We start from the raw sequence: 25,020 nt of genomic DNA, 5'->3' as shown, positions 1-25,020 counted from the left end.
TTTGTATAATGAATGAGTCGAACGACAACAATAGGTACTTAAGAATACGTTGTTTTTATTTACATATTTGTGGATTCGACCGTGAGACTAGAGACTCGAAATCCACCTCTTGACGATTTTTTCCAGCCTACTCGTCTTCACAAGAAAGGTCACCCTTCAAAAAATATTTGGCCTGACCTAGGACGCTTCTTTTTCTAAACCGCAAATGTACAACACGTTCATAATCACCAGTAATAAATGGTTTTGTATAAACGGAAGCAATTAACTATATCGTGATCGTGGCGTCATTTCTACACTTCCTCTACGTCACCGTTGTGTAAAATCACCAGCTACCGTTCTGAAATTAATCAGACATGAAAAAATTATATCCGTTCGTTATCTTAGAGTTATTCACATCCTATCTATCGAGTCACTGAAGACGTAAGAATTAGTAGCAATAGCAATCAACATCATAATTCCGGAGGAAGTAGAAAACCTAAATTTTACATGTAAATTTAATACGATACTATTATCTATAATTTATGGGAAAGTGATATATGAAGTCGAGGCTAGACAGAGCATAGATATCGATTGGTTGCACGATTGCAAACTTGTCAGAGAAGTTTGGCCACTTGTAATACAGAATAACTCGAAACTTTGCTACTGGAATGATAAGTTACACATACGGTATTGAAACTAAAATGTCACCCTGCACCCTCTGAACTTAATGTGAGTACGTGCAACTGACATTATTTGTCACGTACATAATTATTGAAGAACACTTATTTAGAAAACGCATTGTTAGAACAATGTTGGACTCTTACTTATGTAAAGATAAAGCACAATTAATTAAGTACTGGACAAGGCCAAAAAATACCTAATCAATCAATTATATTTTATTTATGGTTACACATAACAGATTAAAATATGTATTTACAAGAAACTGGTGAATGTCGGATATTGTTTAATTAATAAATAAGAAAGATCGAAAAGTTTGAAAACTTAATTAAAAAGGGATCTGGTAAGTATTCAATTTTTGCTTGAGCAAAATCATGGAATTAAATCTCGTTATTTTGTTACGGACTTTCATAATTAATTAAAACTTTGAAATAGATCGTCCATCTTAGACGTTTCACCGTTACTTCCTGTCAGGTAAAAATTTCAGCCTTGTAAATGTAATAGGTGGATACAGTAATTAATGCGGGTGTCATAAAAAGTTTTGGCAACAGAAATAGGACACAGTGGGTCACATGATCAAATTTGAAAGTATGGACCATTAAAGTTTCTTTGTGTGAGAGAGCATCAATCATAAAATTAAATATTGTTATAAAACACAAATTTTAAATCGTAATAGTTACAGAAGTATGTAATAGAAGGATGTTTTCTATGAAAAAAGTGAAATTAATACTTAACTTGAGAAAATGATTTATATGCCATTTAATTATTTATGTTTATTTAATTTAATAAACTAGTTCTTAGTATAACGAATGAAAAAAATATAAGGTAGCCGGAAGGCGCGGTGTAAATTGTAATGTACATGTACTGTAATTGCCGTTTAAAACATTAAGGTATTTTATACCGTATAATAACACAAAAAGTGTTAATAAGAAATTATTCTATTTAATACATCAATTTACTCGTATTTTCCAAGACACACTATTTTTGCCACTGACTCTTTTCAAAGCTTCAGAAGCGAAATTTTCGATTCCACTGTCCTAAATAATTTATTCTTGTCATTTAACGATACGTAATAAATTTTCTCTACTATCTGAGTCTCTTTTAAAATTTTTATCACTTTACGTCCGTTTCGTAACGGTGAAATTTTTTAAAACACCTCTGTTTCTAGTTACCTACATGCTGATTTAAACTCTATCAATAATAAATAAGGGCTAGTAGGGTGAAAGTGTCTGTCCTATTTAAAAATTTAAAACTGGGGAAATTTTAACGACATAAAGGTGAGGGTAGAAGCCCTATTTATTCCAGATAATACTTCAAAAATTATTTTAGATAGGTAAGACTGTTTATTTGGTTGTGATGCATATTTTTCGAATAAATTAAATATGTAGTACAGTGTATTCTCTCATAAGCGGACACCATCGGTCGCACGGAATTTGTCCACTCAAGAGAGGCGTCCACTTAAGAAAGTTTGTCCGCTTAATAGAAGCGTCCGTTTCTGAGGAAAAATAGTAGATTACATTACGAATTCAGAAAAGTGGACGTTTACTAGATGAGTATGGCAAGTTTAAGTACGAGCGTCAGATAGTACATATTTAAATGCCATACGATTTTACAAAATCGTACAGTAACGGTTGCTATGCTGTAAAGTGACCTGTTACTGTACAATTTTGAGTACAGTAATATAGTTCATTACTATACAAAATTTTGATAAATGTCACAACTTGCAAAACTAAACGTCAAGCTAATTTTAAAGATTTTCAGCGATTTGGAGCAAAAAAATGTTGTATTCAACTCGTCCGTGTGTAAATTGAGCTTTTTTTGGTACTCGTAGGCCTTTAAAACGCGAGTGAAATTCCACTCATGCCAAAAAAGCCCAATGTTTTAGTGAAACACTTTCAAAATGTAACATCAGGACACCTGATTGTGAACTGCACTACTGTACGTATGTACATAGTGGCATTTCTTACTAACAGAATGACTAAAAAATGAACAATGAAATGGCCGAACGTGTCTGAATCTGGATATTTAACAATTTCCCATATCGATATCACAAATGTTGCAAGTGTCAGCGTGGCATTAAGATGCATGCTGTCCATACAAGAGAGTTTCGATTGAAGAATCACTGTCCGTGTCCGGTCTTAAAAGAGTCCGCTTAAGAGAATTTTTTTTATTAATAATAGCATATGGAATGGCCGGTCGCAAAAAAATCGTCCGTTTAAAAGAGGGGTCCGCTTGTGAGGAGTGTCCACTAAGAGAGAATACACTGTATAAATTAGTAATTAAATAAATTAAATATTATTGTTTGGACATTTTATTTGTTGAAACATTTTTATATGTATGTATATCTCGTATAGGTGCCCGCATTGCTCCAATATTATTCTTCGATACTTGTCAATCAAGTGTTATCACAATAGCGGGCACGTTACCCGTATGATTCCCCTAATAAGTGGCACTAATCCGATTTTTGCACATTAAAAAGTGTAATTGGTCGGATGGGCGAGAATTAATGGGTTAATTCGGCAGCTGATTGGGCGTAAATTAATATCGTTAGTGCCACCTTAGCTTAATTTGCTCTCAGAAATGTGAGGCCCTTGTTTCTGGTAGATAATTGCGGCCACTTAAGTAGTAAAAGACTAACAAATGAGTCCTAGTGGTATCAATTAATTAATGACGAATAGGGCCACAGTGTTTTAAATGTCGTGGTTATTTATTATGTAGGTGGCGTATTTGAATATTTTTTAAGGGCAGAATTGTGTGTATGAATAAAAAATGTGAGGGTTTGTGTTAGTGGGAGTCAGCGGAGCAAGTGAAGGTGGTGTGGAGGAGTGATTCTTCAGTATGCGGCAAATCGCGTTTCGGAAATTCGATTCCGGGATTACATATGGGATATCATTGTCTGCATATGAGGGTAGACATCCTTTATCCACACCCTAATATCCGTTCCCCTTTCGAGATGTGAACGAGCGTCGACATACGTTCTACGTGTGAATCAAAACAAGACAGAGTTGGGAATAAAAATGTTTGCGCCCTCGGCTGAAATTCTCCCCGTCGCTTATTTCGGGAGTCTTTTATTCCGCATCCCTCCTTCGCCACTGCGATGTGCAGCATCATTCATCTGCAATTGTGGGAGCATGTGCGCATTGCCCGACATCGTGCCGGCAAGTTAAGTCACGATGCGGATACTGTTTGTCGTGTCTAATAGTGCGCTAATTCGTTTCACCTGAGCCCCACGATCAAGTTTATGATGGTACTTTTCCGACATTCGGAATCTGCACATACGATGCTCAGTGCTGAGGGTGTGACTGACGCCGAAAACGTTTCGTCCCTCATCACAATTCCATCCCCAAGTCAGAATTTGGACGATAACTGTCTTCTCAAGCAGGACCATTCCAACGGCGAAAAATCATTCAACAAAGGTAAGCCACATTAACGTACAAAACTCAAAATTTCCCACAAACTGCGACCCACAAACTCGACCAAAATTCGACACGCAACGTCAAAATTTTCAAAAACTGCTGTCATTTCTAAACAATCGAAGAAATTTTGCTTTACATATTTTTTTTCTTCCACGTGAAACTTTTCTCGACTGTTGTCACATTTTTTTTTCCAAACCGAATGTGTATTTGCAAGTTGTATACATAATTATATCGTTTTATTTTTATCGATTTAAATAACGAATTGATTGAAACTCCCTTTCGGAGAGACTGCATGTGGGAGTAAATCCTGCTGGAAACTTGGGCTTATTGGGTATTTATCAAACATTTATTCTGTATTTATTAAACATTCCCCGATTTAACGAAAACATGTAATCACGAAGTAAATTTCATTAATGTAAGTCGGTTCTTCGGGGGGTGTCGTTTCCCTCGAATTCAATTTAATAATAATTTGATAAATTTTGCTCGGCTTGTTTACATGAAATTTATGAAAGTGGCATGTTTCTTTGAAATGAACATCGCATCGAAAGGAAGTTTATATTTCATAAATTCGAGATCGTTTTAAGTCCTCGTTTGTTGACCGCCATCAAAAGTCGAAAAGAGACGTATCTTTTGAAATTGGTTATTGACAATAAAAAATCGCCAAAGAACCGTTCGTGATTGTAAAGTTTTACGATGATGGTCAATAAATTAGGAATATTGGCACAGCCGTTTGTGTTAGTTTGGAAAGGCTTGACCAATAACAGCCTTTTTTAATTACACAATACCAGCATGAAAAATAATATGGTAATAAATAGCATCCTACAATTTATTAGCAAGTCTTCCAACATTCATCTTTGCGCATTATTTTTGACATTGCCACTTATGTAAATAGTAACCGATTAATCAATTTCAAGTAAGGAAACAATAGTTTCACTTCAATGAATGATTCATTCATTCAGGAAATTTATCTCCGCCATGCTGAAATTTATAGGTGTTCATTAAAGTGGGTCTACAAATTCCGGCAAAACTTTTTCACTCTGTAATTTAAACTGAGAACGAGGATAACTGTGAGTTCACAAAATTCACCACGACTTTGCGTGTCTTACTGTTTTTGTTTTTTTAGGATGTGCGACCTCAACTTTTAAATTCGTCTTTCACCAACACATTTTTCTCGAATGCTTAAATGTTACCGAATCCTGACCTGACCTAAAGCGACATTTGAGCTTTGTTATAAGTGATTAAGAAAACAGTTGAATGCCAACTTCCCGTTATATACAAGGTTTTTGTCTGTTCGAAATCAAAAATTGCATTGGTGAGATACAGTGAGAATTATTGAGACGTTCGTGTTTCACCTACTTAAGAGTGGTTCTCACTATTAGCTCGCTCAAGACAGCTAAAGGTAATTCGTGTTGAATTATGTTAATAACGGAACGTACCAGTGTTGCCATCATATTTGTGTTTCTGCGTTCGTCAATTAACTTTTACTTTTTTCTGTATTACCATAATTCCATTTATGTTCCACTTGTGTAACTAATTTCAAAGATAAACATAAAAGAATAGAAATTTTGATTGAACTGCAACAATAATAATTACGTTAACACTCGGAAAATTTTTATGCTTTTACTGAACAAATTGGTTTTCACTGAAGATTTGTTATTTTAATTGAACGTCTTGTGTGATCACTCTCAACTCTCCCATAAACATAAATAGAGCAACGATCTTCACCCCTTTTACATCGAACACTACTAAAATAATTTGTGACTGTACAGTTTCGTTGGTTTTATAACGTTTCTTAAATTCCCTTCATTTGGGGGATTGAATTTCAACAGTTTAACTTGTAGCTTAATGGTTGCAATTAAAATTAGTACCCTTTAATTAAAATAGCTTCGAGTAAAGTAAGCAAGAAAAGCAGTGCTGCTGTTGTTACTTTACAACCCACACTAAAAAACGTATGTTTCTGAACTGAAACCGACATAACGCAATTTTTCCTTTTTCGAGTTAAATAATACAGCAAACAAATTAAGATGAAAGTGCTAATGAAGGTGTTATCCCTACGACGCTCACATTTTTTTATTTTTGTTTATTTTATTTACTCTAAACCCGAAATAGTACGCCCCTGCTATTTGTTGTCTTTGATTAATCTCATTTTATTGCGAATGTGGATGAGTAGGTGTAATATATTTATCCCGATATCCATCAGCAACTGCACCTTGTAGGTAGTACCCGTAGATTAAAAATATATTTATTAATAAACAACCGTGAGCCAATCGCCCTCGCTACAACTTGCTCCGAAAATAACCGTATAATGATTTTTCCCATATACAAACTGTTTATGCCGTTTAAAAATTAACAACAATTTGTCCATACTTGGATATTTTTACTAGAAAGAGATGTAGTACCGGATTAAATCGTTAACGGCGAACTGTACTTTTCTGAACAGACTGTATTTACGACAATGAACAGTTTACATTATGTCAAAATAATTGCAGCAAGCATAAAATAACAACGTGATAAGAAAGTAGTGCACAACAAATTAATGTACATTTAATACGATAACAAAATGTGCATATGTATCTTACAGACTACAGACTACAGACTGTATAGTAGTGTCTGGAGCTTGTTGTAAAAAAGAAAACGTGTGGTTTGTGGCGTAATCTCTCAAGGTATAAGGCAAGGTCCAATTTTTTCAATGCCCACAAATTAGCAAAATAATTAATCAAATTTAAAAAAATGAACAATTGCTTTTGTACGTTTTTATCAGGAGCGGGATCGATTTATTCAATGGGTTTTACCCGTTCTTTTGACCATTTAACTGGAATTGAACGAAACTCATACAGAGACATACATAAACAACAAAGAAAATTACTCATAAAGAACAATTAAAACGGATAAGAAGGTCAAAGTTAACTATATTGTGTAAATAATGACTATTGAAACAAGAATCTATTAAACGACCTGATTTGTTAATTGGCCACCCATATCTAGTTGTTATAAAATTTCGATATAAATTTAATACAAATAAAAAACCACAGCACATTCGTAAAATAACAGAAATTTCGTCGACCAAGACAGGTTTGTTTTGCTAATCAACGTCAATCTAAGATTCAAAAGATTATGATCTTGCATTAGAGAGTTTTCTAAAGTGGATTTCCATTATCGTTGTAATTATTTAAAAGTAAAAACTGCATTTTTTCTTTATAATTGATGATACATATTTTTTAAATTTTATTTATTGTTATCATACTCGTATAATACATCGAGTGCAAATTTGAAGGAAGCAAACGTGATTAGTCGAGAGGTCAAATATACTAATGGGCTTGTAACGCCATGTTAAACTGACACTTTGACCTTGCGGGGGTTACAATTTTATAAATGATTCGAGATTCAGTATTTGCATATCTTAATCTTTTTTAATTTTTCTATATTTTCAGCAAAAAATAAAATCTACAAAAATGCAGACAGGATTTTAATAAAGTATTAAATGAATGTAAACATGTCACAGTACATGTGATCGCGTACTTGTTTTAGAGAAATTACTCAAAAACTGGAGATGCATTCAAATGAAACATCACACTTAGAAACAATTAGAATGAAGAGCAAAAATAAGATGGGTGACGAGTTTTGACAAAGTGTACATGGAGTTTTGAAACTAGTAAATTAATAATGTAATTTATTTGTTAGTTATTTTTCTGTAAAATGGCGACAGTTTCAGCCAGACAATAGCGGACCAGTCTTGTCGGAGCTCTGTAAATGTGGAAGAGGGTGAATACGTCATTTAATCAATACAATACTCTAATCGTAGACTTTTTGGCTGTACTGTGTATGGATGATGGCATAAAACTAAATCGGCTTTTTGTTCATTCGTCAGAGATTTATTACACCGACAAGCTTTCAAACTACATAAAAGTAAAAAAGCGGGTCTTCCATGTCTTACTTATAAAAAATCTGAATTTTATAACTGAAAGAAGAGATAGTTTGGAATAAATTTTGATAACATTGCGAAAATATAGTGAGCGAGGAGGTAATTCGAATCGCTAGACGATATTATCATATTATGCAACGGATGGTTTACTCGTATCGTATTTAATGTTGACCGTGATAAAATTTTTCCACTATTGCTCATTTTTTAATATTTGAATGATAAAATAGGACAATTGCGTCGTTCTCTTGGACGTTTTATATTTACGCAACCTAAACAAATAGTTCGTCTGCATCACATAATCCGTCTGGGTGGTTTCAGCGTGACCAGCAAACAGTAAACAGGGTTGTTTGGTGAGGGTTATTGCATCGGTTCTTGTGCAGATAAATCGCATCAAGCCGCAAAACACCCGTGTGTCATCTTTCCGACAAATTTTAACCCTGTGTAGGTTGAACGAATCGGTAACAAAATCACAGGTCGCGTAGGGATGAGGACGAAGAACTAATTTAATTTTTGTTTTGTTGCGATCCTCACAGTTGAATTGTTGGATCCGCCGCTGGAAGTAACTTTTTTATTCTGCTGAGGAAATGAATACTCGAGTGGATCACAGGGTATGTCAGGGCAATTTTATCAGGTTCGACGATTCTGTTTTGTAAAACCATTAAATTGATTGGTTTTATTTCGTTCACTTCTGGCTGAAGCAGGCTTAAGAACCCTCCAGTCAAGGGTCGAGTCTGTTTAGCGTTGATTCCAATTTGTTTGCGTGGCAAAATAGAATTTGTGTGGCAACAGAAAATTTTACAGATTTGATAGGTCTCTTATGTAAAATCGAACCGAAGTGCAATAATTACAAAATCACTTTGGGTTCATTAATTAATAACAAGGTCGGTAATTATCGAAAGTTGGCCGGCAGTTTACAACTAATACTGAAACTATCAGCCAAATATTAAATATTTTTGTCGGGTTTCACCAGTTGACGCTCCACTGATATTTTCCGATCTAATTTCGTTCTAATATGTTTATGAAAGCGACTGCAAATGGTCGGCCATAAATTTTGGATTCCTTATGTGTGATTGACTTTTCATGTACAAAAATAAAACGATCAAATGGATACAGAACTCGCTTATTTTTAAAATAAATGTGGTTTGAAACGCTTTTTTGGCAAAACATCCGGAAAATGTGCTCCGACATCTTAGAAATTTGTGGCTCTAGTCGTTAATTAGCACGTTGCATATTTCTCAAATTTATTCTGTTGGACTCGGTGAACAACGAGCTTTTGATGTAACAATTTGTGCAATTGCGGAAGTTTTTCATCACTTACTAAAATTGGTGCCAGTTATGAAAAGTTTACGCCGATTGTCAATATTATTTAGCAGTTACGTCAAAAGCACATCGCCTCTGTTTGGTTTGGTAATTTTGCTCATATGAATTTAATGAGGTGCCTACGTTGACTTAATTGGTCAAACTGGCGGTCAGATTTAAATATATTAAATTAATGTGGGTATTAAATAATATTTTGACGAGAAATTGTGGCAGTTTATAATTCACTTTGAAAATTGTGCTTATTTCAGTCGACCGAATAATAATTAGATCATGTTAAAATGTGACCAATTAAAATTCATTTAGTAAATTAAAGGTTGTTTTACTCCTGGAACTTAATTTATGCTAAGAATTGTGTCAACATAACAAAATTTCGGTCTCTTTCAATTAGTTTTTGCACTATTAATTAAGGTGACGCAAATTCCATTTATAAACACTAATCGGATCATCTAAAATCCAAATTCGTCTTTATTCGATTAACGTTATTACTGGACAGGCTGAGTATCACGTATTATAATGTTAATTTGGGTACGTGGTACGTTCTTAATTATATTATATATTATATAACGTATATTTTCTTATATGTGTATGTATGTATGTATTTATTTTTCCTTGCTTTGATAGAAAAGTAATGGTATTTCTTCCAAAGCAATTTTTATATGTATTGAATTCGGAAAAAAATACACAGCTTTGAAATGTATTCGTTTGACAAGGTAACACAGTCAACAAAATTGAATTCGCATCCGCTGGTTTTGATGTAATACACATTTTTAACGCAAAAACTTCCTCACCTTACAAAACTCTTTGATGGTTTTTCTTTTTACAAGAGCAAAATATTACTTGAACTTCTAAAAATGAACAAGCCGCTGTATACCTGGCAACCCTCGTCACTGGTGTTTTACGACTATCAATAAATAACTCCGCTAACAGTGCTAAATTTACCATTTGTCTCCATTTAGGGTAAAAGGCCGATTCGTTCGGACCCTTTTTTGAATATTTAATGTTATAAATAATTCATCGAATTCGTTACGACTATCCTAATCTTGTTTCTTGCGTTATGAACGAGATAAATACGTCGTCGATGCTCTTGTTGATGAATAAATCCGTGTAAACATGATAATGTGGCGCTTCATAATGTCTCCAAAGAAGAAACAAAATTAAAACTTATCTTGAACCTATCGGAAATTAAAAACAAATAAATGTATACAGGTCAGCGGAAGTTGTAACATTTGTTGAAAATGATTTGTTGATTTTGAACGACGGTTCCGAAGAGAATAATATTTTAAACAAATAATGAAGAGACACTTTTTATGTTTTTAGACATTGTTGATGCTTAAAATTAGGCTGAGTACAGCCCTGATTCACATTACTTGATACGTCTTATACAGATGCATCAGTGAAGTGCTATTTATGGATTTCTTTGTTGGCTATTTACATCATACAAGCGCATTCCCGTCACCCCCTATTAAACAAATTTAATATTTATAAACGTTGATGGTTATGGAAATGATTTTGTCAACAAAATGATCTTAAATTGAGACGACACGTTCCTGTAAACAAATTATTTAGAGAAAGCTTCTTGTTCACCGGTTAATTGCTTCGGTAACGAAAACTTAATACCTCTTACGAGGACGTTCCACCAAAATCAACCTTTGTGACTGAATAAAAGAAGAGTTTTTGACATTTTTCGGCCGTCATAATAAAATGGAGACGAGGGCTCTTCTAAAGAGACCCCTCTTAACCGAACCATTTATACTGGTTTTATGACACTCGGAGGGTCACTTTAATTTTAAGTATTTCCCAAGTTTTCTGGGATTATTTTTCGTGTAATTTACGAGTTACGGTAGCTAAAGAGGTCGCATCTAGCTACCATAAACAAAACTGTTTGTTTATTGAAATATTTCTCGTAAAGTGGGCGGCTTCTTAGCAATAACTAAAATAAACTTGCGCTGTAAATGGGAAGTACTGAATCAAGGAGACCGAGTTTCCGGTGTTTGTTGTGTCATCGTCACATATTCTTATTAAAAATTTATATTTCTCAAAAATATTCAGACGTACCGTACGACTCATCTTACATGTTAAGCGAGTCCACGCTGTGAAAACTACACTGTTAACACATTGCATACATGAAGAGGATATAATTAATTTATAAATATTTCAGCGATTGTGTAAATAAGTGCGAATTATGTCAGACTAATCGAGACTAATTACCACTCTCCTTCTAGAATTCGATACAATCGATTCACTAATCGATCTTGCCTAAATGTCAAGTAGTCTGAGCTATGAAATCGTAGTGACATTTCCTTTGCTGAGGATGTGGCGACCCAAGTGGAGAAGGAATGTAATTATCAACACAACAGTTACGTTATAATAAATAAGTTGAATAATGTGTTTTGAGTTCATTCTTAGGGGGCATATCCTTAAGAGGGTAGCTTTTAATTGAATCTTTGAGTACTTAGGGAAACAACATTTAAGTAGAGCTTTCGCAGGGTATTACAACAGATTATATAAATATTAAACGCTGCGAATGTTTGTCCAAAGTTTTGTAGAATTTCAGCCCCCACATTTGTTTGCGACAGTACGTAATGTCATTCCAGTTCCGATGAGAAAATTTTTGAGGAAATAAAATTATTACGAATATATTTGTCGTATTTTTGTTTTTGCGATTTTTTTCTCCATCATAACCGATACGTTTACAGTTCGATAGAACCTGTAAGCATAGAAAATATTTATTCCGAGGAGTATATTGCGTTCGAGGAAACACGACAGACTGTAATTGCTGAATAAAAAATGAAAAGAAAAGTAAAGCAGATGTGGCGTAGAAGCCACATTACGAATCGAGTGTGGTGTTTTGTGCTCCAATTCCGATCAAAATAATCGCATGAAAGTGTTCATTGGCTGATCGGTTCCGCAGGATTCTGTCAGGGGCAAGTTGTTTACGCGAGTTGTGCTGGAAGTGGAGGTTGTTACTGAACATTTGTTGGTGAATCGAGTTGTGATTGTGGGATCGTCACGCATCAACTACCTCTGATATAATTTAGAGATTTTTTTCATTTTTGGACCAGTTCACCAGTTTGGTGAATGAGCTCGTTTGCGAAGCTGTGACTGTCATCATAAAATTTAAAACTGCCAATTAAAAGGTCGTTACTGTCGCTGAACTCAATTCAATAGCAATCAAATCATTCTTTATAGATCCATCTGTTTACAAAGTTTTAATTTCCAGGATCTGTCGGCGGTGATCGATTTCGTTCAGAGGGGACTGTCTCAAAAAGCGAAGTCCTCACTTTTATAATTGGATTTATTCAGTTTTAATATTTGGCAAGGACGAGCTTTTCAAAGATGAAATTACAATTTCTGCCCACGTCACGCAGGACGACCTCGTTTCGCTAATCCGTAATCTTCTGCTCTCGGAAGAATTTCAATTCTGCTGGAAGAGGAACCATTAGTAAACTTTTTTCTTAGTCCAAATCACAAACGGCGAATTTTAATGCACATGTCGATGTTTGCAAATTTAATTTTACTACTTTTAAATCGTAAATTCTTCAGCAGACTTGATGTTTCCAGGTAATCAGTGCCTCTGATTAACCACAGGAATGTCTTCCACATTATTAACACCAGGCGAGCCGTTCCTATCAGATGATCACAATTTCAAGTATTTGCAACTTTTATTCACTTACTCATCGTAAGTGGCGCCCATTTTTTAGAACCAACCAAATGTTAATCATTTGTGTCGTAAAAATTACCAGCTTTTTATTAAGAGATTATTCGTTGGAAGACGATTGTTATGAAAAGACTTAAACGTGTCAGTCCCAAGTGAAAATTGAGTATAAGCCATATTTATTCGGTCGCGGTTTATGGCGGTATAAAATCTGCAATTAATCTTCCGACAGATTTGTGTGTTATAACTGATATATAAAAATGTAAGATGAAGAGGCGAGGCAGATAAAATTTTATGTTATTAATTAATACTCAATAAAGGTCAGTTTGTGGGCCATAAATATTAAGATTCGCTTTACAAAAATAGCTTTCCATTTCCTAAAAGCAAATTGAATGGAGGCAGGGTCGGGTCAGTCGATAAAACTGTCACCCGCAGGACCGACCGTGAATGAAAAACGTTACCTACGAAATTCTATCACTTCCCGATTGTTATTTATTAAAATATCTTCATTATTTTAGGCAAAATGCATGAATCTGACAGATCTGCGAAGCCGCGTTTGTTACATAATTCTCACCGACCTACAATTAATTACGGACGTAATGTATCAATAAAACCTTACATACTTGAATGACTAATATTATAATTTATGAGTCACCACAACCCGTGCATTGTTATTGAACGCAACTAACAAATACGGTCAATTAAAAAATTAAGGTGTAATTTATAAATAATTGGCTTCGTAATTACGCAGGTCAGGATTATTATTTTTAACTCGATTTGAAAAGGAGACCCTCACTCCGGCTCAGATTTTCCCCCATTTCACTCGCAAATTACGTTATCCTTATTTCCAAGGTCTCATGCTATTAATTAACTGTCGCTATCTATTTAAGGCCCACTCTGCCTCAAGTGGGCTACCTTTCAATCGCCAACGAAAAAAGATAATCTGATGTGCAGGCACATTAAGAGTTAATTTCTTTCCCGACCACACCAAATTCAATCTCAAATTTAAAAAATCATGCTGCTTCCGAATCTCACAAAATATTTCACTTCATTCGAGTCATCTGGATGGTAATTTACAGTTACACTTTTGGCATTTAGACTTTTCAAAAATCTCTTGGAAAATAGCGTTGTTTGGTCACGAGTATACACTGGAAACGTGTCGATACCTTTCATTCCCTTCCTGTGTTGTCAAGCTCCTTATCGATAAGCTTATCTGTATTGGCGACGATTTTTCGGAAGCCGATGTTTTGCATCGAGCCGGAAGTTGCGATGCGGAAGTTGTGCGAGGAATACACACACCGTGGTCATTCCAAACAATACAGCTCTTTTTCTTTTTACCACCGAGTCCAAACTGTACAATCAACTGCACAGAAGTAATACTAGGAAAAATGCTTCATTATAGAGACATAATACAACATGTGAACTGGTCTTCATTGTTGTGGGCAGGTATTGTTTTGTCTACATAATCTGATTCGCACTTGTTACACGACCATATATTATAGTAATTTGTTAACACCACGGAATAGATCTGGAACATTCTTGACGTCCTGCGGGGAGTTTGTAGTATATGGGAATTTTCTGTTCCAAGTCGAGTAAAATTAATTACCCGTTTGTGACGTCACAACTTCTCGGTATAGTTAATGAAATTAGCATAATGAACGCCTGCCATAATGTTGTTATTTAGATCGGCTTCAACAGCAGACCGCAAAGGTCAGAATGATGTTTGTATACAAACGTTTACACCTACCGCAAACAGTAACCGAGGTTTTTGCACAGAAATAATACTAACCATTGGATCCGCCTTGTCGCCCAATGGACTGATAACTCGACTTGGTGTCAATATTTAGTTTAGGTCAACACAAGATCTGTCGTCTACTTCGAGCATTTGAATCAGTGCGATCGAATTTCTATGTTGGGTGCATTCAGCTTCGGCAAGTATTTTTGAAACTCATCGATTACGGATTAAGGGTTGCTTTGTCCTTCTGTAAATCCCACTTCTGATGCTTCGTCGCTTAAATTTGTATTTCGTCTGTGTTGTAATTTCTTTCGTCGCACCCATATCAGCAGAGGAATCAAAACACGTCACGCCTAATTTGGTGGTGTCGTAAATTTTACATGATAACTTTATTTTGTTCATCGCAGAGTTCTTACTAAACTCGCATTCTTCACAGAATTTTACACGAATACACAAAAACACTTGTGGACGCGAACAGTGTGAGTTTTACACGACGAAAAATAAATAAAATACATTTTCGATGCCGAAATCCTCAGAATAAATTACGAAAGACTTCGTAGCTTCTTAGAGCAATAATTTCATGATGTCCAACAAAGTGACCGTTCACTTTGATCCATAAGCACTCTCACGTGGGGGGTCGGCTGACCATGAAGTCAAAATTGCAAAAAATTAAAACGAACTTGTCGCTACACTATTCATAAGTTAATTAATCATATTCAGTGTCAGAACATAATATTTCAACTTTCATTTAGACAGTATCGTATGTCTAAATTGTAAACAGATGTCTGTTTACAAAATTTTGATCAATTTGTGCCTAATTTTTAACCGAGCGTATTTATCTTACGTAACGTTATCTAGACGAAATTTGTATTTACGTTGATGAGTAACGATGTCGTGAATTCACAAACAGTTTGATAATTAAGTTAATACAGGAAGTCCCAACTTGTTTGTTTAGTCGAACTGAAATTGTCTAATAATAAATTCCACACATATAATTGAGTCCGGATCTAACAAAACGACTCTTTTATAAAATGTACATCCTGGTTTGAGCATCCTAAAAGTAGCGTCAACTTTGCCAAAATTGAAAAATTTTATTTATGCGGTAATCTGTCGACTATCTCTCCATTTTATGGCAAGATCGTTTGATCATTTGTGCTACTCCGTTCCGTTATAATTTGTCTTTTTGTGGGTAGAATTACAAACGATAACTAATTTGAAAGTAATCAAATTGATAAGCAACCATCTCGGATATCATCAAAACCAGTCCGACAGTCGTTTCTTTCTTTATTTGCACCAGTGTAATGTCTAGGGTCAGTGACAGATCCATTTCCTTTCTTCAAGGCTCTTAAAGTTCCGCAATGTACACACTGGAAAAAATCCTTTTTAGCGCATGAACACCTAAAGTGTGGCCGCTGAACAGATGGAGTAATAAAACCGCCCCTAGTGCCCGCGTATTTTAAACAGCAGCTTCCAATTGGCTTATTCAAAACGTACGCATATTTTAGAAAGCCTGATGTACATCCACAAAAATTACTTGACATCTCATTAATTTTAACTTCGCTTCGGCAGTTTGACAACGTGTTCATGTTTGGAGAAGATGTGTACGTTAATGAATGCAACATTTTTCTCAGTCTATCAACTATATCATATTCTTATGAGAATGACAAATGGCAAAGAACCTGCCTCATTGTGAAACAGGCTTGGGCGTATATCGTTCTGCGCCACATCCCTTTTTTTTTTTATTACTCCACAGCGTCCATAATTGAATCTACTTTCTACTATATGGGCCTGTTCACTACAACAGCTAAATTTTTATGATTCGGCCCTGTTTTTAAAGTATTTAAAAAAAGTCGAAAACTTCAAGAATTCTGCCCTGTTTTTAAGTAATACTCCTCCTATTATAGATTAAAATTTCTAGTGGAACGATTTCAAAATTTTTGACGGCATTCGATTCCTTGTGAAACTTTCTTCAAAAACGTGCAAAAATTTTCTTCAGTCTGTTTGTATCAAAAAATAACTAACTAAATGAAGAACACACAGTTCACTAAAGTGTTCCAGAAAAGGGCTAGTACGTCTTTGACTAGTGCTCTGCACGCTCTGCATGCTAAAGTTACATATTTCATTACCAGCTAATAAATTAAGTTAATTCCTTTTCGATTTACAGTATAGAAAGGAATTTCCCAAACACCCAAGTTTTTTGTATGTCTTTATCATTTACAGCAAAAAAGTGGATGAAAAACGGTTTGAGGTAAAAACTCACCTAATTAAAGAGTTAAAGCGATTTTAAAACAGTTTAAAACAGACGCATAACGATGCAATTTAAAGCAAGTGCTAATACCTTTTTCAACGACAGTTCAATTATTGTTAAAAAATAAATTCAGGCTGAACACAGGAGGTTGTCCATCATACCGTCCATTGTTCCATTGACTTATCGACCACCAAAGTAAACTGTAGAATCTCTTAGTGAAACAGTAGTTAGACTCATGATGGATGTGGGACTCTACAGTGTGAAATTGAAATGCATCACAATATGTAAACTATATATCATCTTCAATAAGTGAATAAACTGAAAATAAGTCCAATTTAATTTAATCCTATCCCGAACGAGACTCTTCTGAAAGCTCTAATAAATCGAAACAGAATAGCCGCAAGAACGCTTTAAAAATAGAGAGCGATAAAACCTTACTATGAATGAAATAGCCGAAAACACTTTTTAAATCCACGGAGCTGCAAAAACGTGTTAGATAACTAAGAGTGAAAACCAAATGAAAGGAAACTGGAAAAGTCAAAGCAAAAACCATAACTAAACAGTACACGCCTGTGCCCTTCGATCTAGATTGTCCAGAACCCTTGCAAAACTTGCTGCATCGTGCCGGATTTGTGTTACTGAATATGGGTGTTGTGGCTGTTAAAAACTCCGTTACGTGTAAAACCCGCTTCATCGGTAAACAAAACTATTCGCAACAAATCAGGTTGATCGACTGAATCGTCCACTCACAAATTTCTTGCCAGCGAATGTAATCGTTTGGTTGCAATGCTTGCACCCGTTGAACACAATAGAGGTGCAACCCTTGCTCTTTAAGGGCCCGATTTCAAGTTTACATGCGACTGTCGCACTGTTGTTGTCATGGTAACGGCGCAACAGAGAAAGATGACGCATATTGCTAATCAATGTGTAGGACAAAGATAGCTACACATTTGCGCTACACCACTTATTTGCGACCATGACTTGAATCTGGTCGTAAGAGTGCGACATACCACAAACTGAGAAACCTGAAATTCACGAACAACTTCCGGATACTTGTTGACGGGTTTTCTTCCATAGTCTCTATAATTTGGGGTTGGAGGTCTGACGCACGTGGTTTACGCTCCTGGCACCTGTCCACACTTCTCGGTCGAAAAGTAACATCCCGTAGACGCTGTACAACATCCAGAAATGTTTGCGAATGCGAAAACTTTTCGCGATACAAAGCTTGGGCCCTTAAGACAGCACCATCTGCACTTCCGTAACAAAGTACGATATCAGTCATTTCACTATTGGTATAAATTTCATGATAATTATTAATTACACACTGAGACGCAATATTTCAAGCAAACAATCGCACTGGAAGCACGAATCTGCACCCGCGTAACCAAACTTTTTGCCCCTTCTTTGCATTGCCCTCGATAACTTTTTGATCTTACTATTCGTCCTAACGTGATATCAGTGGCGTACTCAACTTTTGTGGTTGAACTGTACATGGCATTTCTACCCTCATGCGAATCTATAGCGCAAAACTGAATGCACGTGATTTTCACAATTGGTCTGAAGATCCTAGGGTGTTAATATTGTGATGTACATATTTCGATTTCACCCTGTATATAACTATAACATTATATTTATATTTCATTTATGTCGCCTTAGGAAGTTAATTTTTATGATGTTATGATTTTCCAACAGGATTACAAATCCTTTTGGTCAATGAACTTAATTTATTAGCTGGTAATGAAATAACTTTGGGATACAGAGCAATAGTCCTTTGGTATGTACACTTTAATCAACTGTATGCTCTGGATTTAGTTAGTTAATTTTTTAATACAAACAGGTCGCAACTCGCAATGCCTTGAAATTAGCACAGCTTCATGAGCTGAAGGCGAGTTTTAACCTTTTTTAATATTCTTTAAAAACAGGGCAGAATCCTAAAAGTTTAGCTGTTTTTCCGAAGGTAAATTTTTTAGCTCAAACCAAATTTTATATTCCTTGAAAACAGGGCAGAATTCTTAAAATTTAACTGTTGTACTAAACAGGTCCATATAGTAGTGTACTTGTTTAGTGTCGTTCACAAGTTTACATTTTCAGTGGACTTAACCGGTAGTGACCCGATAAGGTTTTTAATTGGGTGCCGTTAAGCCGCAACCATTCAATTTACTTAGTACGGTCCTGAGTTACTGTTCACGCTCAACAGGCGTATCCGTGAGTCTTCCTGCGTATTTCGACAAATACTAAGCACGTGAATGTGTTGTTATTTATGTGTTCCAAAGCGTTATTTCATGATTTTCCCGATATTGGTAAGCGTTTTTTACGTTTTCCATATGATTTTGTCGAAATTTTCAAAACGAGTTCTAATTTTGACGGTACCATTACGAATTTTTTATTTAGCTTATTACTTGTTGGCTCTGTTGGTAATTTATTGCGAGTAATCGCCCTCATAACCCTCTAAATGTACAAAGTAGATAAATATGTAAAATGTGCGAGCGATAGCGATAAGAACGACTCGGCATGTTGAGTTACGACGATTTCAAATGTCCTCCTAGTACATAACATATAACATACTTGTCGTTTATTATTTCGTACTGTGTAAAAATGCACTAAAAAATCATAAACATAATAATAACATTGCATTGACACAGACCGACCTTATCCTTTCTGGTAAAATTGTAGGCGTAGGTTTATATTGTTTTGAAGCGGTAAATACGTTTCTGTAACTGTATAAATTATAAACAACTCATTTAAATATTTTGTCAGCAACAAGCAACGCCATACCTACATTCTATTCGCCTTTAAATAATTTGTCGCCAATAAGATTTAATTTTCATGCGCTGCCAATGCCAATAACTGTAATAATCGAAGTAGCTTTCCTATCTGACAATAGTAATTATTGACAACCGTGCCAATAAATTAGTATTAAAGTCACAATGGAATAATAGAAATCAAGAACTCGGCATTATCTGTTTGTGTTCGTTCTAAAACAAGGCAAACCTACTACAAACACTAACGACAGCAAGTAAAAAGTAGCTATGCAATTAATTTAAAAGATTACTTTATCATCACAAAGTAGTGTCAAGCCAACTGCGGTGTGATTTGTTTGCGACTAACTGTTTTAAAGTGTCTCGTTCCCACTTTTTGTGTGTTATTATTGCTGTTTGAAAAAGTTAATAAATGATCGTTGCCTGATAAAAATCCACCAACATTTGTTATTAAATTTAGCCTCGACATAGTTACTTGCAACATCCATTAAACATAATTTCCGAATTTAAAATGTTATTAGGAATGATTGTGCCCAAACGTGGCCATGGATGAATCCGCTTCTTACAAATGATAAATCGATAGTTTTGTCACGGTGGTTAAACAAATGGCGGTAGTACAACTGACGCGTACAATTTTTTATAGACTGTACATAATAATTTTCAATGAATTTTTCCAATCGAAGCAAAATCCAAATCGTCATCTGCGTCCTAACAAATTTCAAGTTTTGCAAAAACTGAAATGATTTGTTGATTGTGGATATCACATTTTGGTCGAGAACCATCGACAGGTATAACTTTTGTTTTGCGGTCTCGGTGTGTAGAACAGAAGTGACTTTATTCGTGGGTTTTTCTGTGTTCCCATCACAAAAACATGCGATTGTTTTGCATGAGATGAATGTGCTGAATGATGTCTTCGCTGAAATACGTACCTATTATATTAAAATTATTGAAAGAGTCTGTGAACGGAAAGTGTACAGCTTTATTATATCCTTTCTTGTATTACTTTCCACATAAATTGTCAAGAGCTCTTCGTATATAAATCTATCTAATCTGGTTAAGTTAAAAGAAAATACTCAAGAACAAGTGACATCTGTTTTGTGTTTGAACCTAACTCTGTACCGCTTACACAACAAAAATGTCAAGATAGCAGAAATATTTTTAGTTTTCCCTTGTCACCTTATATGGACTAATCACAGTTCTATGCACAGGAATATGCTTGGTAGCGATCCATATCTCAATTGCGGTTGTTGAACTGTTTTCTTGTTTATTATATGATGAATGCATTATTCCGCTTTATCGTTGTTTTTTAATTATATCCGCATCGTTTGCCCACTTGGTGGGCAACATCCACCAGTTCAAACTGGACCAAAATTTTCTAACTTGCCATCTGAAATGATCGTATCGTGTTTTACGTGCAGTATGACGTTCGTCGTTAAACACATCTTCTCCACACTTAATGACAGTTTAATGAGTTATAGTGCAACCAATTCACAAGTCTAAATATGGAGTAAAATGGTGCACCTTTGTTTGAGCAGCGCTGCGTGCTAATTTCGTCCGTGTTGACAGAGTGTGGTGTTCAAATGTTTGAATATGCAATCAAATCACTTTTATTTTTCCGTTTTACTTTCGTTACTCTTTTGGTCAGTGTTTTGATCTGTTTGCAGATCTGAACGGCAGCATCTCGCAGAAATGGAGGCGGTTACGTAACTGCTGCGCCTCCCTCAGAGGTCTCAGCACCCACAGCAGTCCCGAAGCATCGAGGGATTCCCTTCTGAATACTCCTAGTCCACGCATTCTAGTCAGCACCCCACACGCGACGTCTTCTCTTCGTCTCCCCGGTGCAAAGAAAAACAGTGTCCAAGATGTTCTCCGCGCCAAGCTGAGTAGAATTCACGTTGGTCTGCGTAAACGCAGAGCGTTGTCCGTTCAGGAGTTCTTCCACAGTCCCACTCACGAGCAGCCGCCGCCACCGCCCCAGGAACAACCCACGTTTTACGTGCCGTCTCCGGTCTCACCCGATTCGGGTTCGACCTCTTTGCCCATAATAGACGTTTGCAACCCTGTGGAGGAAAGACGGGGGTCGGAAACGCGCAGGAGGGCAAGGTCCCGCCAGAGAACTGCCAATTCTGTCAATTTGAGTACGTCACGAGACTACGGATACGACAGCGAGAGTCAAGGTTATGATTCGCTGCCGTACGAGCCGCCACCGGACTACGACTTGGAGGACAACACGACCACCAGGAGATGGTCGGTGGTCGGGAGCATTCTTCACAAGAATAACCATGATAACAAACCGAAGAATTTAATTAAGCTAGAAAATGTAAATATTAAAATTCCGAAGACAAAGCTGAATCATAAACATTTCGAAAGAGCGAGATCTCATTCGCCCAACAAGAATAAGTACCAGACGAAACCAATTAAAAGCGAGCCGGCCACGAAAAATTTTAATTCCAAAGTAGTTACCTCGAAAAGCCATTATGAACTTATGAGTGGTAAACAAAGGCCGGAAGTTGGTCAGAATGGTGAATGTGAACGGATGAGTAGTGAGCATAAACAGGTACGTAATTCTTGCTGTCTATTTTGTAATTATGCACGTGACTGTGACAGGACTGGATCGAAGAGTTGGAGGAAATCGAGGAGGAAGAAGAGAGCAAGTTTTGCACTTTGCCCAGAGGAGGCGGCAGCACGTTCACCATCCGACAGGTGGTCTTCCAGAAAGGACCCGGATACAAGGCTCTCGGCTTCAGCATTGTAGGCGGCAGGGACTCCCCCAAAGGCAGCATGGGAATCTACGTGAAAACTATTTTCCCCAACGGACAGGCAGCCGACAGCGGGACTCTCAAAGAAGGTTGGTTGTTGTTGTTTTTCAAGTGTCTAGGATTTGTTTTTCGCGTTTCGGCCCCATTTGCAAATGAGACGATAAGTGACAATCGGTGTCGGGTGTCGGGCTAGCGGTTCTGAAATTAACATACTAACCTCACTCTTACTCCCATTGTGTTCAGGGGAAACACAATTTTACTAGGACGGTAGCAGTCATAGAAACGACGCCGTTATCTTTGTTTTAATCGAGACACCTCTCCGAATTTTCAACAAAGCCAGAGTAGTGAATTTATAAAAAATCAAACACGTTCGATTCGTACGGGATTATCAATCAGCGTCTCGTAGCTCTTGTCGGCAGTGTCTGATATTACTGAATTAATAAACAGTCGGATCGAGACAAACGAAGCTGTTTTGGAAGGATTTTGTGTGGAAAAAGTGTGTATGGACTTCTGAAGCGCCGATTTCGGCTTCCACTCGAGGTTCTAAGTGGCGGAAGCATCTTTGAATTAATTAATCCGTGTCATTGACATATCACTATAACAGTATCCAAATTTAGTGTCTCAAGATTTACTATACACGATATTGTTTATTTTTTCAGAAGTTTTAGCACAGTTCACACTTCCCACAAGTGCACTTTTGTCTACTCGTTTTGAAATAGCTTTCATTTTTTCTGGTAAATGTTAGAGGGAAAAATATATAATAAATGGCAGATAAAAATGACAACAGTTAATTTTCTCGTTCCTGTCTATATTTTGCATAATTTATTGCAGATTTATGCAAACTCGATTGCTTGTTTTAAAGTTGAATTCCTACCGATACAATGTGTTTTTCTTTTATAATAATTGTGGAGAATCTGGCATATGATTTTCGTATTTTTATATGCATTATGAACACCCACGGGGCCTACAGGTGCATACTTATTTTTAATTTAATTTTATTCAGAAAAGTGTGTTACAGTCGGCTTTATTAAAAACGTATCAACGACTTTTAATGTACAGTTTCGCATAAAATGAGAGTGGAATGCTGAAACGGAAATACACGAGTTGCTTCTGAAATCAATCGTTCTGATAATATGCAAATAAAACACATCTTTATTATACCTCAGTTCTGTTAAAATGTTCTCTGTTTGTGAAATATTCTATTGTCATAAAATCTTGTGATTAAAAGAAACATAAATAAATTGATGACGTTACCACATTAATATTTTTAGGAGTGGTGTTTTGTGTACACCTCAGTAATATATATCATTAGTTCAATATTTAGGAAACGATCGATATTCCATACTTATCCATTATTTATTCTCAAATATAAAATCAACTAGAACAACTTCAAGCTTTTCCTTACTACTTTATCCGGATGCCGTTGATGTTATAAGTTACTTTAATAGTATATTTGTTTACAGGAGATGAAATTTTGGCTGTAAACAGTAAACCCCTCCATGGCGCTTCGCACCAAGAAGCTATAGGTGTCTTCAAGCAAATTCGTTCAGGACAGGTGCTGTTGCATATAGGTCGTCGTGTGGCCAAAAAACCGCGCGAAAGAGTTGCTTAAGTAATTTTTTTCTCAAAAATATATATTCCAAAGACTACTATTTAGTATAGCTGTTTTATGTATAATATCCTAATAATTTTTATACCGCTAATAAAGCATTTAAATCGCTACTGTCGAGTTTTATTTATGACCTGCTACCTCTTTGCGTAACATTAATTAAATTGAAGCGGCTACCCCAAACCAAAAGTTTTTATAGGGTTTTGTAGACTCTCTCGCCGATATTTTATTGGAAGAAAAGGATATGACCTTGAAAAAAACTTATAAAGCTACGTTTGTATCTACAATGAGTTATTACTTTTAACAAGCGGGCAGACTGTCGGCTACGTTTATTCCCAAAGTTTTTATATCTGACGTGGGAATAACGTGTGTAAAAAAAATTGCGGTCAAATGGCCCGGTGCTTGCTTTTACTTCCGGTAACGTATGGCGTAGCTTAATCATCTGTCAAATAGTGAAACTGGAAGTATAGATCGGAAGAATGGAAATGGACGAGCATCAATAGGTACTTATTTCAGAAACAGTCGTAAGGGTTAGAGAAATAATATAAAATGACTCGAAAACTTCTATTTATTGTTTATTACTACAAATGAAGATAAGGTCAAAATGAGGTTATGAACTTGTCAGCTAAAAAGGCGACCTACGTTTAAAAAATAAAGAAAAGCATGGCCTGCTTGATTACAAATTTATTTGAACACTCGTTATTATTACAATGTTTGGAAAGACACTGTTTGTTTCCAAACATTGTAATAACGAGTGTCTAAATAAATTTAAATACCTAAATACAGTAAAAATTGTTAACAATGCAAGTAGGTACTTTTTTTATACTTACCTATAAACCATCAATCACTCAAATTTGTGTGTGACAAATTATTCAATCCCTTGATAGTTGTAACGAAGGAAAATTATGTGCACGTTATAAATCTGTGAAAAACTAGATAT

The 25,020-nt window shown here is 35.8% G+C and overlaps 1 protein-coding gene across 4 annotated transcripts; it reads left to right on the top strand.

The window, feature by feature from the left end:
* The first annotated feature begins 3,782 nt into the window (after positions 1-3,782).
* LOC138139671 (pro-interleukin-16-like) lies at positions 3,783-24,193 on the top strand. Of its 4 annotated transcripts, none has more exons than XM_069060048.1 (4): positions 3,783-4,073; positions 21,377-22,269; positions 22,320-22,560; positions 23,935-24,193. In XM_069060048.1, exons 1-4 carry the CDS (start codon positions 3,899-3,901, stop codon positions 24,081-24,083), a joined length of 1,458 nt encoding a protein of 485 aa, XP_068916149.1. In that variant the 5' UTR covers positions 3,783-3,898; the 3' UTR covers positions 24,084-24,193. The 4 variants fall into 4 exon arrangements, with proteins under 4 accessions (XP_068916149.1, XP_068916150.1, XP_068916152.1 ...); XM_069060049.1 differs by lacking the exon at positions 3,783-4,073 and adding an exon at positions 14,344-14,416; XM_069060051.1 differs by lacking the exon at positions 3,783-4,073 and adding an exon at positions 14,746-14,901.
* Positions 24,194-25,020: the final 827 nt, after the last annotated feature.

The sequence above is a fragment of the Tenebrio molitor genome, chromosome X (genome assembly GCF_963966145.1).
Source record: "Tenebrio molitor chromosome X, icTenMoli1.1, whole genome shotgun sequence".
NCBI classification, from domain to species: Eukaryota; Metazoa; Arthropoda; class Insecta; order Coleoptera; family Tenebrionidae; genus Tenebrio; species Tenebrio molitor.
Note: the sequence above shows the minus strand (reverse complement) of the source record. Positions and strands in the feature narration are given on the sequence as shown.

Excerpts from the sequence above, each read along its gene's own strand:
- LOC138139671 (XM_069060048.1), top strand. The coding sequence starts at position 3,899 with ATGATGGTACTTTTCCGACATTCGGAATCTGCACATACGATGCTCAGT. Across the intron at positions 4,074-21,376 it reads CGAAAAATCATTCAACAAAG|ATCTGAACGGCAGCATCTCG; the intron begins GTAAGCCACATT and ends ATCTGTTTGCAG. Across the intron at positions 22,561-23,934 it reads CAGCGGGACTCTCAAAGAAG|GAGATGAAATTTTGGCTGTA; the intron begins GTTGGTTGTTGT and ends ATTTGTTTACAG.